General features: G+C 41.4%; 1 protein-coding gene across 4 annotated transcripts in view; it reads right to left on the bottom strand.

The window, feature by feature from the left end:
* LOC106613071 (glycerophosphodiester phosphodiesterase domain-containing protein 5) overlaps window positions 1–13,511 on the bottom strand; it is a 107,207-nt gene that overhangs the window by 17,037 nt on the left and 76,659 nt on the right. For all 4 annotated transcript variants that reach the window (XR_001330425.2, XR_001330426.2, XM_014214959.2 and 1 more), the window contains exons 4-9: window positions 10,693–10,786; window positions 10,388–10,447; window positions 8,371–8,469; window positions 8,027–8,120; window positions 2,689–2,834; window positions 263–345 (exon numbers count right to left, since the gene is read on the bottom strand). Coding sequence is in view for 2 of the 4 variants with exons in the window: in XM_014214959.2 (XP_014070434.2) it covers window positions 263–345; window positions 2,689–2,834; window positions 8,027–8,120; window positions 8,371–8,469; window positions 10,388–10,447; window positions 10,693–10,786 (576 nt within the window). In the remaining 2 variants the exon portion in view is untranslated. The remainder of the gene's footprint in view (window positions 1–262; window positions 346–2,688; window positions 2,835–8,026; window positions 8,121–8,370; window positions 8,470–10,387; window positions 10,448–10,692; window positions 10,787–13,511) is intronic.

Below are 13,511 nucleotides of genomic sequence, written 5' to 3'. Positions count from 1 at the left end.
TCTGAGTAACAATTTGATTAGCTGGTCAGGAGTCTTATGGCTTGGGGGTAGAAGCTGCTAAGAAGCCTTTTGGACCTAGACTTGGCTTTCCGTCATGCTGCCTGCCTGACTATAAGGGGCCGAATCCTGGACAGGAGGGCCAGACCAGCAGAATGACATGTGCTTGGCTGGACTCCTCCATCAACCACAGCAGACTTGACTGGACTCCCTACTGATCTAGTTTGGCTGCACTGTGAGTCTCTTTCGGTGTGTGTGTGTGTACCTGATGGCCACGTCAGCCTCCAGCCCACTGACGTTCATCTGCAGAGCCCTCTGGAAGGACAGGATAGTGTTCTCTGGAGCCAGCTACAGACAGACGGACAGAGAGGAACATCAGCATATACATTATATTGATGTTTCATGGAGGTCAGAGAGGTTCATATACCTTACTGCAATCTGAGAGTTCACAGTTTCATATAGGTTTCAGAAGTCTAATACTCAGTTGAAATGCGCCATTTTCACATAGTATGTTTTTGGGGTGGTGCTGGAGATTTTTAAAATTTCCCTTTAAATGGCTGTGAGGAAACTTGGAGAATGGATTCCAGTTAAAAGTCATGGGTTATGAGCTCATATGTTTGATAAACAACGGACTATTGAACATAATGACTTGTGCAATACACGATATCAGGCCACATGGGTCAAATTAACAGTCAGTGATACTGTAGTTCAAACTAATACTGTGAGGGGACTGGAAGCCTGGGAAAATCAATGTAAAGTGCTGCTGGTAAACAGAGTGGGTCATGTGGTGTGTCCTGGGGAAGTTCTCAGGTCTTTAAGACGGCTAATTCCACCACAGTGTTTAACTTCTGGGGTGATCAACTACTGCAACATGCCCCAACCGGCTGGCTGGAGAGCAGAGCAGGGATGTGTGTGTCTGTCTGCTGCTCGCTGGATGTGTCATGTGTACGAGTCATTAGGACAAGGCTTCTCAAACTAGGGGAAGCCTGATTGGGGTCGCGAGAGCAAGTTCACGCTTAGTTCATCGAACAAGGGGTTACGTCAGTAACATCTGGTAACCACTAGATGCAGTTATATTAAACAGAGCAGTTTCTGTTTCCTTCCTACAAATGTGGCTTTTGAATGGTTTAAGCTACAAAATATTATGACCCCATCACTGAATGACATGACTCTCAGGAACAAGTTGGTATGTATGGTTTCCCTTTACTTTGCCCACAAGCTGTTAGAACCGAGTGGACAAGACCAAGCACTAAATTAGACAGGGAGAAAAATAAAATCTGTAACCACGTTTCCATCCACAGTTTATATGCAAGTCATACCGTAAAAAATCATGACAGCTGTGATGGAAACAGGAAGTTTCGGTACCATTTTATAAATGCCAAAAAGTAATTTGTTAGTTCGACATAGTGGGATCTTGTGGTGTCTGTAAAATTAATTATGAGCAAATATTGTTTTGCTCATTGTATCTGCGAGCTGTTGGCTAGAGTGCACGTGCGAAGACCAGAGTAGGCCCATTTGCTATTTAACACAACAGTTTGTGACAAAACTATTGGTAGAGTTGAAAATGCCATGGAAACACATTGAACATTCTATTTTTATTTGGTTCAACAAAACTCACGTGAAAAAGTACATTTTATGTGCACTGTCAGTATCCACTGATTTTTATCTGCAACAAGTCAGTTTGGTGGAAAATGTGCATATTTTCTTTATGCAGATTTTAGAATATTCTCAAGACAAATCTGTTGTCAATTGGATGGAAACCTAGCTAATGATGTTATTTTCTACACAAAAGATCATACAACATTATTACCTGATGATCTTCTGAACTTCCCAATACCTTTCTGATGCATTTCAGTCACTTCAAACCATATCAGCTTCAGATTGAAATACTGTCAAAAACACTGCCAGACTGATTTGTAATAGACTGTTATAGCCCAAATTAAAAAAGTAAACATTGGCTGGTGATTAAATAAAACATTTTTTAATTGGTGGGGTCCCAAATAATGTTTTATAGCAAAATGGGGTCACGGGCCAAAAATGTTTGGGAAACCCTGTGTTAGGAGTTGAGAGGTGAGGCTTTGGCAACAGCATGAGAATTCTTCATGCTCTAGGCTTATACAGTATACAGTCATACAGCATCTGGCTGACAAGTCAAACAAAGCAGGCGTGGGCTCTCTCACACACACACTTCCTCTCAATCAAATACACGATTTAATTTAATAAAATACAACAAACAAATGCTTTTAGATGCCGGAAAGGAAAGGCATGCCTGGGGAGAAATGGAGCACAACGTGATATGAATGAAGAAAACAAGTGAAGAAATACTAGACATGGTATCATATAAAATCTTACTTCTATAGATTGAGCTGATAGGTAAATACTCTCACATACAATAGCCTATAGTTTCTATATAGTGCTTACAGAAAGCCCAGAATGTTCACAGCATCTATTTCTGGGCTATTTTCAGCTCGGGTTCAGAGGGTCATTAATACACTAGAATAGCCATAGGTAGTATGAAGGAAGTGAGTGGGTGGAAATATGAAGGTAAACTGTTGGCCAGCATGGTTTCTTTAGTGCCCTCTACGTAGGTTACATCTCTATGGGTCTGTTATTGTATACTCTATAAGCATAGCGTAGGAGGTGCTTCCCCCTACAAGTCCTCTGATTGGGCAGCTGGTTCAGCTGACTCACCATGGGGGCGCCCTGGTGGCCAATGACGTCAGGGCGTGGAGTGAGGTTGGCGTGGTCCATGATGCAGGGGGAGGTGATGGAAAGGGGGGCCATGTAGAGGCCCAGTAGAACACTCAGGTAGAGCAGGAGAACCACTACCTGGAACCCTGGGCAGGGGGTAGAACACAACATGGATATAGAATGAATAGAAACCCTGGGGCAGGGGTAGAACACAACATAGATATAGAATGAATAGAAACCCTGGGGTAGACAATTTAAACAAAATGAATAGAATACCTGAGTATATAGAATAGCTATGGCCAAAAGATTCAATGTCATGGAATACTTTTTTGCTCTTGTCACAGATGTCTATTGTACTGAGATAGTCAAGGACAGAAATAAATAGCACATCTGAAAGTAGCTTCTCTATGAGCAGGAAGACCATTCACTAAATGTTTCTTAACATTTTACATGGACAGTTTGGGTTGAGATATATACAGTGTCAAAGCCAGCCAGCCTCTAGCCACACTTTCTCCTGTTCCATCTCTGTGCGCTGTAGTGCAGGTAAGTGATGATGAATGTAGCTAGAGTACATCACTGACACAGGAGGTCGGATTCATTTCAAGGTCAGTACTTGGGCCAGATCGACTGCATCAGAAGAACTCTTGTTACAGACACAAGGCTGAAAGCCTTACATTTACATTTGACATTTTAGTCATTTAGCAGACGCTCTCATCCAGAGCGACTTACAGTAGTGAATGCATACATTTCACACATTTCATACATTTTTTTCTGTGCTGGCCCCCTGTGGGAATCGAACCCACAACCGTGGCGTTGCAAACACCACGCTCTACCAACTGAGCTACAGGGAAGGCCTTCATCCTCTGCCCTCAGAACCTCTGGCATTCACAGAGGTACACCAGCTAGCTACACATCTAACCTCACGTCCAGGACCTATTGACCTCTGTAAGCCACCGCTAGACCACAGGCTAATGTATGCTGCACTGAAATAGATTTTATTTGTTGAAGAGATATACAGTGCATTCGGAAAGTATTCAGACCCCTTGACTTTTTCCACATTTTGTTACGCTACAGCCTTATCCTAAAATGGATGAAATTGAGAAAAAATTATCTACATACAATACGTCATAATGACAAAACAAAATCAGGTTTGTAGAAATTTTTGAAAATGTATGAAAAAAATACAAAACCATCACATTTACATAAGTATTCAGACCCTTTACTCAGTACTTTGTTGAAGCACCTTTAGCAGCGATAACAGCCTCGAGTCTTCTTTGGAAGCTTCGCACACATGTATTTTGAGAGTTTCTCCCATTCTTCTCTGCAGATCCTCTCAATTTCTATCAGGTTGGATGGGGAGCGTTGCTGCACAGATATTTTCAAGTCACTCCAGAGATGTTTGATCGGGTTCAAATCCAGGCTCTAGCTGGGCCACTCAAGGAAATTCAGAGACTTGTCCAGAAGCCACTCCTGCGTTGTCTTGGCTGTGTGTTTAGGGTTGTTGTGCTGTTGGAAGGTAAACCTTTGCCCCAGTCTGAGGTCTTGAGTGCTCTGGAGCAGGTTTTCATCAAGGATCTCTCTAATATGCTCCGTTCATCTTTCCCTCGATCCTGACTAGTCTCTCAGTCCCTGCCGCTGAAAAATATCCCCACAGCATGATGCTGCCACCACCATGCTTCACAGTAGGCCAGGTTTCCTACAGACGTGACACTTGGCATTCAGGCCAAAGAGTTCAATCTTGGTTTCATCAGACCAGAGATGTGGCTTTTACTGAGGAGTTGCATCGGTCTGGCCACTACACCATAAAAGCCTGATTGGTGGTGTGCTGCAGAGATGGTTGTTCTTCTGGAAGGTTCTCCCATCTCCACAGAGGAACTCTGGAAGAGTGAACATCGGGTTCTTGGTCACCTCCCCTGACAAAGGCCCTTCTCCTACGATTGCTCATTTTGGCCAGGTGGCCAGCTCTAGGAACAGTCGGTTCCAAACTTCTTCCATTTAAGAATGATGGAGGCCACGGTGTTCTTGGGGACCTTCAATGCTACAGAAATATTTTGGAACCCTTCCCCAGATCTGTGCCTCAACACAATCCTGTCTCGGCGCTCTACGGACAATTCCTTCGACCTCATAGCTTGGTTTTTGCTCTGACATGCACTGTCAACTGGGGGACATTATATATATATATATATATATATATATATATATATATATATATATATATATATATATATATATATATATATATTGGACATGATTTGTAAAATTGATTGGACATGATTTGGAAAGGCATACACCTGTCTATATATATATATATATATAGACAGGTGTATGCCCTATTTGGTAAACAGGTGTATGCCCTATTTGGTAAAATCCACCTGTGGTAAATTTGATTGGACATGATTTGGAAAGGCATTTGGAAAGGCATACACCTGTCTATATATATATATATATATATTGGACATGATTTGTAAAATTGATTGGACATGATTTGGAAAGGCATACACCTGTCTATATATATATATATATATATATAGACAGGTGTATGCCCTATTTGGTAAACAGGTGTATGCCCTATTTGGTAAAATCCACCTGTGGTAAATTTGATTGGACATGATTTGGAAAGGCATTTGGAAAGGCATACACCTGTCATATATATATAGATATATATAGATATATATATATATATCTATATATATATCTCTATATATATCTATCTATCTATCTATCTATCTATCTATCTATCTATCTATCTATATATATATATATATATAACAGGTGGATTTTACCACAGGAGGACTCCAATCAAGTTGTAGAAACATCTCAAGGATGATCAATGGAAACAGGTTACACCTGAGCTCAATTTCGAGTCTCATAGCAAAGAGACTGAATACTTGTGTAAATAAGTTATTTGATTTTTTATAGATTTGATAAAATTCTAAAAACCTGTTTTCACTTTGTCATTATGGGGCATTGTGTGTAGATTGATGAGGAAAAAACTAATTTGATAAATTTAAGTATAAGGATGTAACGTAACAAAATGTGGAAAAAGTCAAGGGGTCTGAATACTTTCCGAATGCACTGTATTTCAATAAGACTAGCCTGGTAAAATGAAGGATAAATAAATGATAGGGTTTTTATATTGTAGCAATATTACAGCACGCAATAATGTAACTCTTCGTTAAGAGTTACTGTGAGAGTAAACAAACTGCTACGGCTTTGTGTCTGTGCACAAAAATCCACTGTTCTACCCAAATACAAAGTATAAAAAAATGGAAATGGAGTGTCTATAAACTACAACTGAATATTCATTAAAGTAATGTGCCTCCAAAAATAGCACTGATGATTCAGTATTTAATCTAGATCCCCAAGCAACTAAGAAACACTACTCTGCCTCCCCTGTACTACTCTGACAGATTTAAGGATGGCAAAAATACCCCAGTACTTGATGTCTAACTGGCCATGTCAACAGACCTCAGGGCCTAATAATGTCCTGTGGACTGGTGGTGTCATGTGAGGCCAGAAGAACGCCTAGTATCCCTGCCAACCTGACGGGGGCCTGGCGGGGGCTTGCCCTTTGTGTACATGGTGTTAATCATTTAAAGCCCAGGGCTCTGTGATGCTGTTACAGGAAAACTCCACCCAAAATCTATCTTTTGGTATTTCTTTCATTAGTCCGTTGTTGACATAGTCCCAAAAAGTTTTGCTTGTCAGCAATCAAGTTTTCAAGATATGTAACTTTAAAAAAACAGAAATCATCACCGTATGATGCATGTTGCATCCTATGATGTCAACAATGGACTAATGAAACATACCAAAAGATTGTTTTTGGGTGGAGATTTCCTTTAAGTCATGTGGCAGTAGTGGCTGAGCTTTCTTCAGTGAGGTGAACAGTCGGTAACATGGTCTAGTGTTGTCACAATAGCAGATTTTTTTTTTACTTCAATACCAATACCAGGTTTAGTATCATAATACTAGATACCAAAACGATATTCATTACCAAAAGGCTACTCAATAGTGAAACATTGCCACTGCAACAAAAAAAGAAAGCTTATTACTGTAGCTAGTCCCAGAAAACCACTGGGGTTGATTACATTTTTTTTTTTACATTGAACAATATGTTGATAACTGGTAGAACTACTAAAATAACAAATAGAATATCTTCAATTTTTTATAAAATGTCTTGCAAAAAATAAACACCATTAAATAACATAAGAATATCTTCAACTTTCCTTATGCAAAACTATAAATCGGAGACTCAGAGCAGACAAAAGGGTTAATTTACTTATCTATGGCCAAAATATTGGGTCAAATTACATTCATTAGAACTATAATTCATTACTCATTACAGCTAAATGATGTACTAAATGAACAGTTTAGTTCCTAAACCACAAAAAAAAACACTGATGCTCATTTTTTAAGCTTCTATATCGCAATAGTCTACACGCCATAGATGGAATTTACACAGTATACTACGATTCCCAGAGTGCATTTCACTTCCCATGGTGCAATGCTCTGACTAGGGCTGCTGGCAGGCTAGCAAGCCCAGACAAATGTGAAGTAGTCTAAATATATTGCTGTCAAGTTATGAGTGCATTTCACCTAACTCTTGGGTTGTGTAATCACATTATAATGCTCACATGAATGTCATTCTAAATATATTGTAATGAAACAGGCAGGGAGCGTGGTTCGAACTATCAACCTTATGGCCCGAAGCCCAGCGCGCCATCGACTGTACCACAAAAGCATGCTCGTGTGGCTGAGTCGATATCCGTGCTTATAAAACAGGGTCGCTACAATATGTTCATACAAAAACAATTCAAATTTCGTAGAATAACTACAACGTTATAATGCAAATGTCATGTGTAAAATAAAAAAAAATACTATGTAGTTTTGGAACTAAACGTCCCTTGCACTGCTTTGTAACACCTTTTGCTTAGTTGTTTTGGTGGGCAAGCCCTCATCTGCACCGCAAGCAAAGTATTCCCACAGTTCGCTTCTGGAGACAGTTTTGTCAACAAGCTGCGGACGTGGAGGTATGATGTTTTCTTTTGAAGAAGCCATGACGTCGGCATTTTCGCTCTCCTCTCTCTTGCTTATTAAAACTGGCTGGCGCTGTGTCAGCTGCATGCACAAGCGCAAGTAGCCTGGCTAGCTTACTACTGCCCCCTTGAGAAGATTCAGACAAATTACTAAAAAGACTCAATCCTCTCAATCCATATATGACCTGAGACACATTTGACAGAAGTACCGAAAGTAACAAAAACTCTAGTACAGAAGTTTCAGTATACCGTGCAACACTACCATGGTCAGTAACACAGTCGGTTCGGGTCGGGCTGCTTACTTATTTTTTCTGTGCGGGCGACCTGCCCAGCCACCAGCCAGGCCAGAGCGGTGACAGCCACCAGAGCTCCTAGGTGTAGGAAGGGACCTGTTGCCTGGACAGGGGACCAAAGGAGACCCATTCTATTAATGAAATCATTCAGTGTTGAAGGTGTGGAATTACTACTCTCAATCACAGTTGTCAATAGTATGACATACGGTAGGCTACTGCATGATTACTAAAATCATAAATTATTTAAAAAAATAAATGTTTTAATAAATGATTAATTAACATATATCAGGAAGGTGTCCTGTGTAATACAGTATGATGCACAGCCCTAAAGGGGCACGGGTTGTTGAACTGACCTGGAGTGATATAGGAATGACTGCCCACTCCTCCCCCCATATTTGATTGACAGATATGAATCCGATGGCAGTGGTCAGCAAGGCAGCACTCACTCCAATCTATGGGGGCAAACAGAGAGTGTTACAGACAATCACCCCCCAACCCCCCCCAAGGCTAACTATACCAACCATCTGTAGTGTTTGGCCAGATAACAGCACCCTGGGGCAAGATGTTACTGCTTTCACAACCCCCAGGAAAACATGAACTCAAAACGTGGGGTTCAGGCAGTGTTCAGTCGGCCACTTGGAAGACACACACACAGTATACAGGCCATATACACATATGCGCAATTACAGTCAAACACTAAAGCGCGTACAGTTGAAGTCGGAAGTTTATTTACAACTTAGCCAAATACCTTTAAATTCAGTAAAAAAAATCCTGACATTTAATCCTTGTCAAAATTCCCTGTCTTAGTTAGGATCACCACTATATTTTAAGAATGTGAAATGTCAGAATAATAGTAGATAGAATTATTTATTTCAGCTTTTATTTCTTTCATCACATTCCCAGTGGGTTCAAAGTTTACATACACTCAAATTAGTATTTGGTAGCATTGCCTTTAAATTGTTTAACTTGAGTCAAACATTTCAGGTAGCCTTCCACAAGCTTCCCACAATAAGTTGGGTGAATTTTGGCCCATTCCTCCTGACAGAGCTGGTGTAACTGAGGCAGGTTTGAAGGCCTCCTTGCTCGCACACACTTTTTCAGTTCTGCCCACAACTTTTCTATAGGATTGAGGTCAGGGCTTTGTGATGGCCACTCCAATACCTTGACTTTGGGGTCCTTAAGCTATTTTGCCACAACTTTGGAAGTATGCTTGAGGTCATTGTCCATTTGGAAGACCTATTTGTAACCAAGCTTTAACATCCTGACTGATGTCTTGAGATGTTGCCTCAATATATCCACATAATTTTCCATCCTCATGATGCCATCTATTTTGTGAAGTGCACCAGTCCCTCCTGCAGCAAAGCACCCCCACAACATGATGCTGCTTCACGGTTGGGATGGTGTTCTTCAGCTTGCAAGCCTCCCCCTTTTTCCTCCAAACATAACAATGGTCATAATGGCCAAACAGTTCTATTTTTGTTTCATCACACCAGAGGACGTTTCTCCAAAAAGTACGATCTTTGTCCCCATGTGCAGTTGTAAACCGTAGTCTGGCTTTTTTATGGCGGTTTTGGAGCAGTGGCTTCTTCCTTGCTGAGTGGCCTTTCGGGTTACGTCGATATAGGACTCCTTTTACTGTGGATATAGATACTTTTGTACCCGTTTCCTCCAGCGTCTTCACAAGGTCCTTTGCTGTTGTTCTGGGATTGATTTGCACTTTCCACACCAAAGTACGTTAATCTCTAGGAGACAGAATGCGTCTCCTTCCTGAGCGGTATGACGGCTGCGTGGTCCAATGGTGTTTATACTTGCGTACTATTGTTTGTACAGATGAACGTGGTACCTTCAGGTGATTAGAAATTGCTCCCAAGGATGAACCAGACTTGTGGAGGTCTACACATTTCTTTGAGTTCTTGGCTGATTTCTTTTGATTTTCCCATGATGTCACGCAAAGACGCACTGAGTTTGAAGGTAGGCCTTGAAATACAACCACGGGTACACCTCCAATTGACTCAAATGATGTCAATTAGCCTATCAGAAGCTTCTAAAGCCATGACAATTTTCTGGAATTTTCCTAGCTGTTTAAAGGCACAGTTAACTTAGTGTATGTAAACTAACCCACTGGAATTGTGATACAGTGAATTGTAAGTGAAATAATCTGTCCGTAAACAATTGTTGGAAAAATTACTTGTGTTGTGCACAAAGTAGATGTCCTAACCGACTTGCCAAAACTATAGTTTATTAACAAGAAATTTGTGGAGTGGTTGAAAAACTGAGTTTTAATGACTCCAACCTAAGTGCATGTAAACTTCCGACTTTAACTGTACATACACAAACAAACACACCAAAAATAGCACACTTGAGCATTACCTTGTGCAGCCAGTGCAAGTTCAGCTGTTGTCCCACTGCTATGTGGCAAAGTGCTAAAATCTGAAAGAATAGACACACATAAATAAATCACATCACGTGAAATTCCACAACCACTGTTTTCAAAACAGGTCAACAGCTGCCTGTGCCATCATAACTTTCACGTGTGGACTTGGTCCAGACATGCATGGCAACACGTTTCTGCCCTGCCAGGTTACACCCCTAACATTACCTGGCTGTTACCCAGGGCCTAGACACAGTATCAATATCATCTCACAGTGAAAGTTTGATGAGATGACACAACTCACCATTAAAAATGCAATATAAGTGAAGCCGGCAGCGGTAGTGGCCAGGATTGGAACGGTCCCGTCGCTCCACTCCCCAGAGCGGTTATATAAAAACCTGTCAAACGGAAGCCAGTTACACAATAGTAGCGTCTCATGGATATCAGGGCAGGCTACAGTTAGTGCTGCTTTGGTCTGTGAGATGATGAGCGCAAGATCGTAGAAACCAGCACTGGCCAACCAGGAGTAGGTGTTGACACTGATCTAATGTTAGTTTTGTGTTTCATCTAGTGGAAAAGGTTTGGATTCGGGGGGGAAGCGAAGCGGATCCTAGATCTGTGCCTAAGGGCAACGTCGAGCTCTTATCCCCAGGGGTCTTTTTGTAAGCCTGAGGGAAATTAATTGGCTGACTATAGATTATTTTTTTCATTTAACTACGCAAGTCAGTTCAATTCTTATTTACAATGACGGCCTACCCTGGCCAAACCCGGACGATGCTAGGCCAATTCCGCGCTGCCCTATGGGACTACCAATCACGGCCGGATGTGAAACAGCCTGGATTCAAACCAGGGACTGTAGTGACGCCTCTTGCACTGAGATGCAGTGCCTTAGACTGCTGCGCCACTCGGGAAACCTAAATGATCTAACAGCCGACACTGATGCTTAAACCGGAAGGCTTGAACTCCCAGGGCAGGCATAACGTGTTCTAGTGTCCAGGATCCTAGGCCTTCATTATCCCCATAAAAAAAACTAACAGACAGATACACACAACAAAGGAAGCTGCTCAGAGTAAATGGCTCCAGTCGCTTCTTCTCTGTAATGAGAATTGGTGCACAAGGAAATTATGTAACTATTACATCGGAAGTTTACATACACCTTAGCCATATACATTTAAACTCAGGTTTTCACAATTCCTGACATTTAATCCTAGTAAAATTCCCTGTCTTAGGTCAGTTAGGATCACCACTTTAGTTTAAGAATGTGAAATGTCAGAATAATAGTAGAGTGATTTATTTCAGCTTTTATTTCTTTCATCACATTCTCTGTGGGTCAGATGTTTACATACACTCAATTAGTATTTGGTAGCATTGCCTTTAAATTGTTTAACTTGGGTCAAACATTTCAGGTAGCCTTCCACAAGCTTCCCACAATAAGTTGGGTGAATTTTGACCCATGACAGAGCTGGTGTAACTGAGTCAGGTTTGAAGGCCTCCTTGCTCGCACACGCTTTTTGAGTTCTGCCCAAAAATCTTCTATAGGATTGAGGTCAGGGCTTTGTGATGGCCACTCCAATACCTTCACTTTGTGGTCCTTAAGCCATTTTGCCACATCCAATGAATTATGCTTGGGGTCATTGTCCATTTGGAAGACCCATTTGCGACCAAGCTTTAACTTCCTGACTGATGTCTTGAGATGTTGCTTCAATATATCCACAATTTTCCTACCTCATGATGCCATCTATTTTGTGAAGTGCACCAGTCCCTCCTGCAGCAAAGCACCCCCACAACATGATGCTGCCACCCCCGTGCTTCACGTTTGGGATGGTGTTCTTCGGCTTGCAAGCCTCCCCCTTTTTTCACACCAAAGTACATTCATCTCTAGGAGACAGAACGCGTTTCCTTCCTGAGCGGTATGGCGGCTGTGTGGTCCCATGGTGTTTATACTTGCGTACTATTGTTTGTACAGATGAACGTGTAACCTTCAGGCGTTTGGAAATTGCTCCCAAGGATGAACCAGACTTGTGGAGGTCTACAAATTTTTCGGAGGTGTTGGCTGATTTCTTTTGATTTTGCCATGATGTCAAGCAAAGAGGCACTGAGTTTGAAGGTAGGCCTTGAAATACATGCACAGGTGCACCTCCAATTAGCCTATCAGAAGCTTCTAAAGCCATGACATCATTTTCTGGAATTTTCCAAGCTGTTTAAAGGCACAGTTAACTTAGTGTATGTAAGCTTCTGACCCACTGGAATTGTGATACAGTGAAATAATCTGTCTGTAAACAATTGTTGGATAAATGACTTGTGTCATGCACAAAGTAGATGTCCTAACCGACTTGCCAAAACTATAGTTTGTTAACAAGAAATTTGTGGAGTGGTTGAAAAACGAGTATTAATGACTCCAACATAAGTGTATTTTAACTTCCGACTTCAACTGTATGTTAACGTGGCAAATTATTGATGCCTTGTTCTAAAAAGACTGTCTCCTTAAGGCTGTGTCTCCACACACAGAAGCGTAAGTACATCACTGGGCCCAGGCTTCCTGCCAGAGGACCTCTACACCAGACAGTGTCAGAGGAAGGCCCTAAAAATTGCCAAAGACTCTAGCCATCCTAGTCATAGACTGTTCTCTCTGCTACCGCACGGCAACCGGTACCGGAGCGCCAAGTCTAGGTCCAAAAGGCTTCTTAACAGCTTCTACCCTCGAAGCCATAAGACTGCTGAACAGCTAATCAAATGGCTACCCAGACTATTTGTATTGACCCCCTCCCCCCCTTTTTTACGCAGCTGCTACTCACCGTTTATCTATGCATAGTCACTTTACCCCTACCTACATGTACATATTACCTCAACTAACCTGTACCCCCGCACATTGACTCGGTACCCCTTGTATATAGCCTCGTTATTGTTATTTTATTGTTTCTCTTAGATTTTTTTTACTTCAGTTTATTTAGTAAATATTTTCTTAACTCTTATTTTTCTTAAAACTGCATTGTTGGTTAAGGGCTTGTAAGTAAGCATTGCACAGTAAGTTCTACAACGGTTGTATTCGGCGCATGAGACCAATAAGATTTTATTTGATTTAGCTGAGTTCAGCTAGGCACCAGCTGAACTGAAGCATGCTGA

The sequence above is a fragment of the Salmo salar genome, chromosome ssa09 (genome assembly GCF_905237065.1).
Source record: "Salmo salar chromosome ssa09, Ssal_v3.1, whole genome shotgun sequence".
NCBI classification, from domain to species: Eukaryota; Metazoa; Chordata; class Actinopteri; order Salmoniformes; family Salmonidae; genus Salmo; species Salmo salar.
The sequence above is the reverse complement of the archived record's forward strand: the minus strand, read 5'-3'. Positions and strand labels throughout refer to the sequence as shown.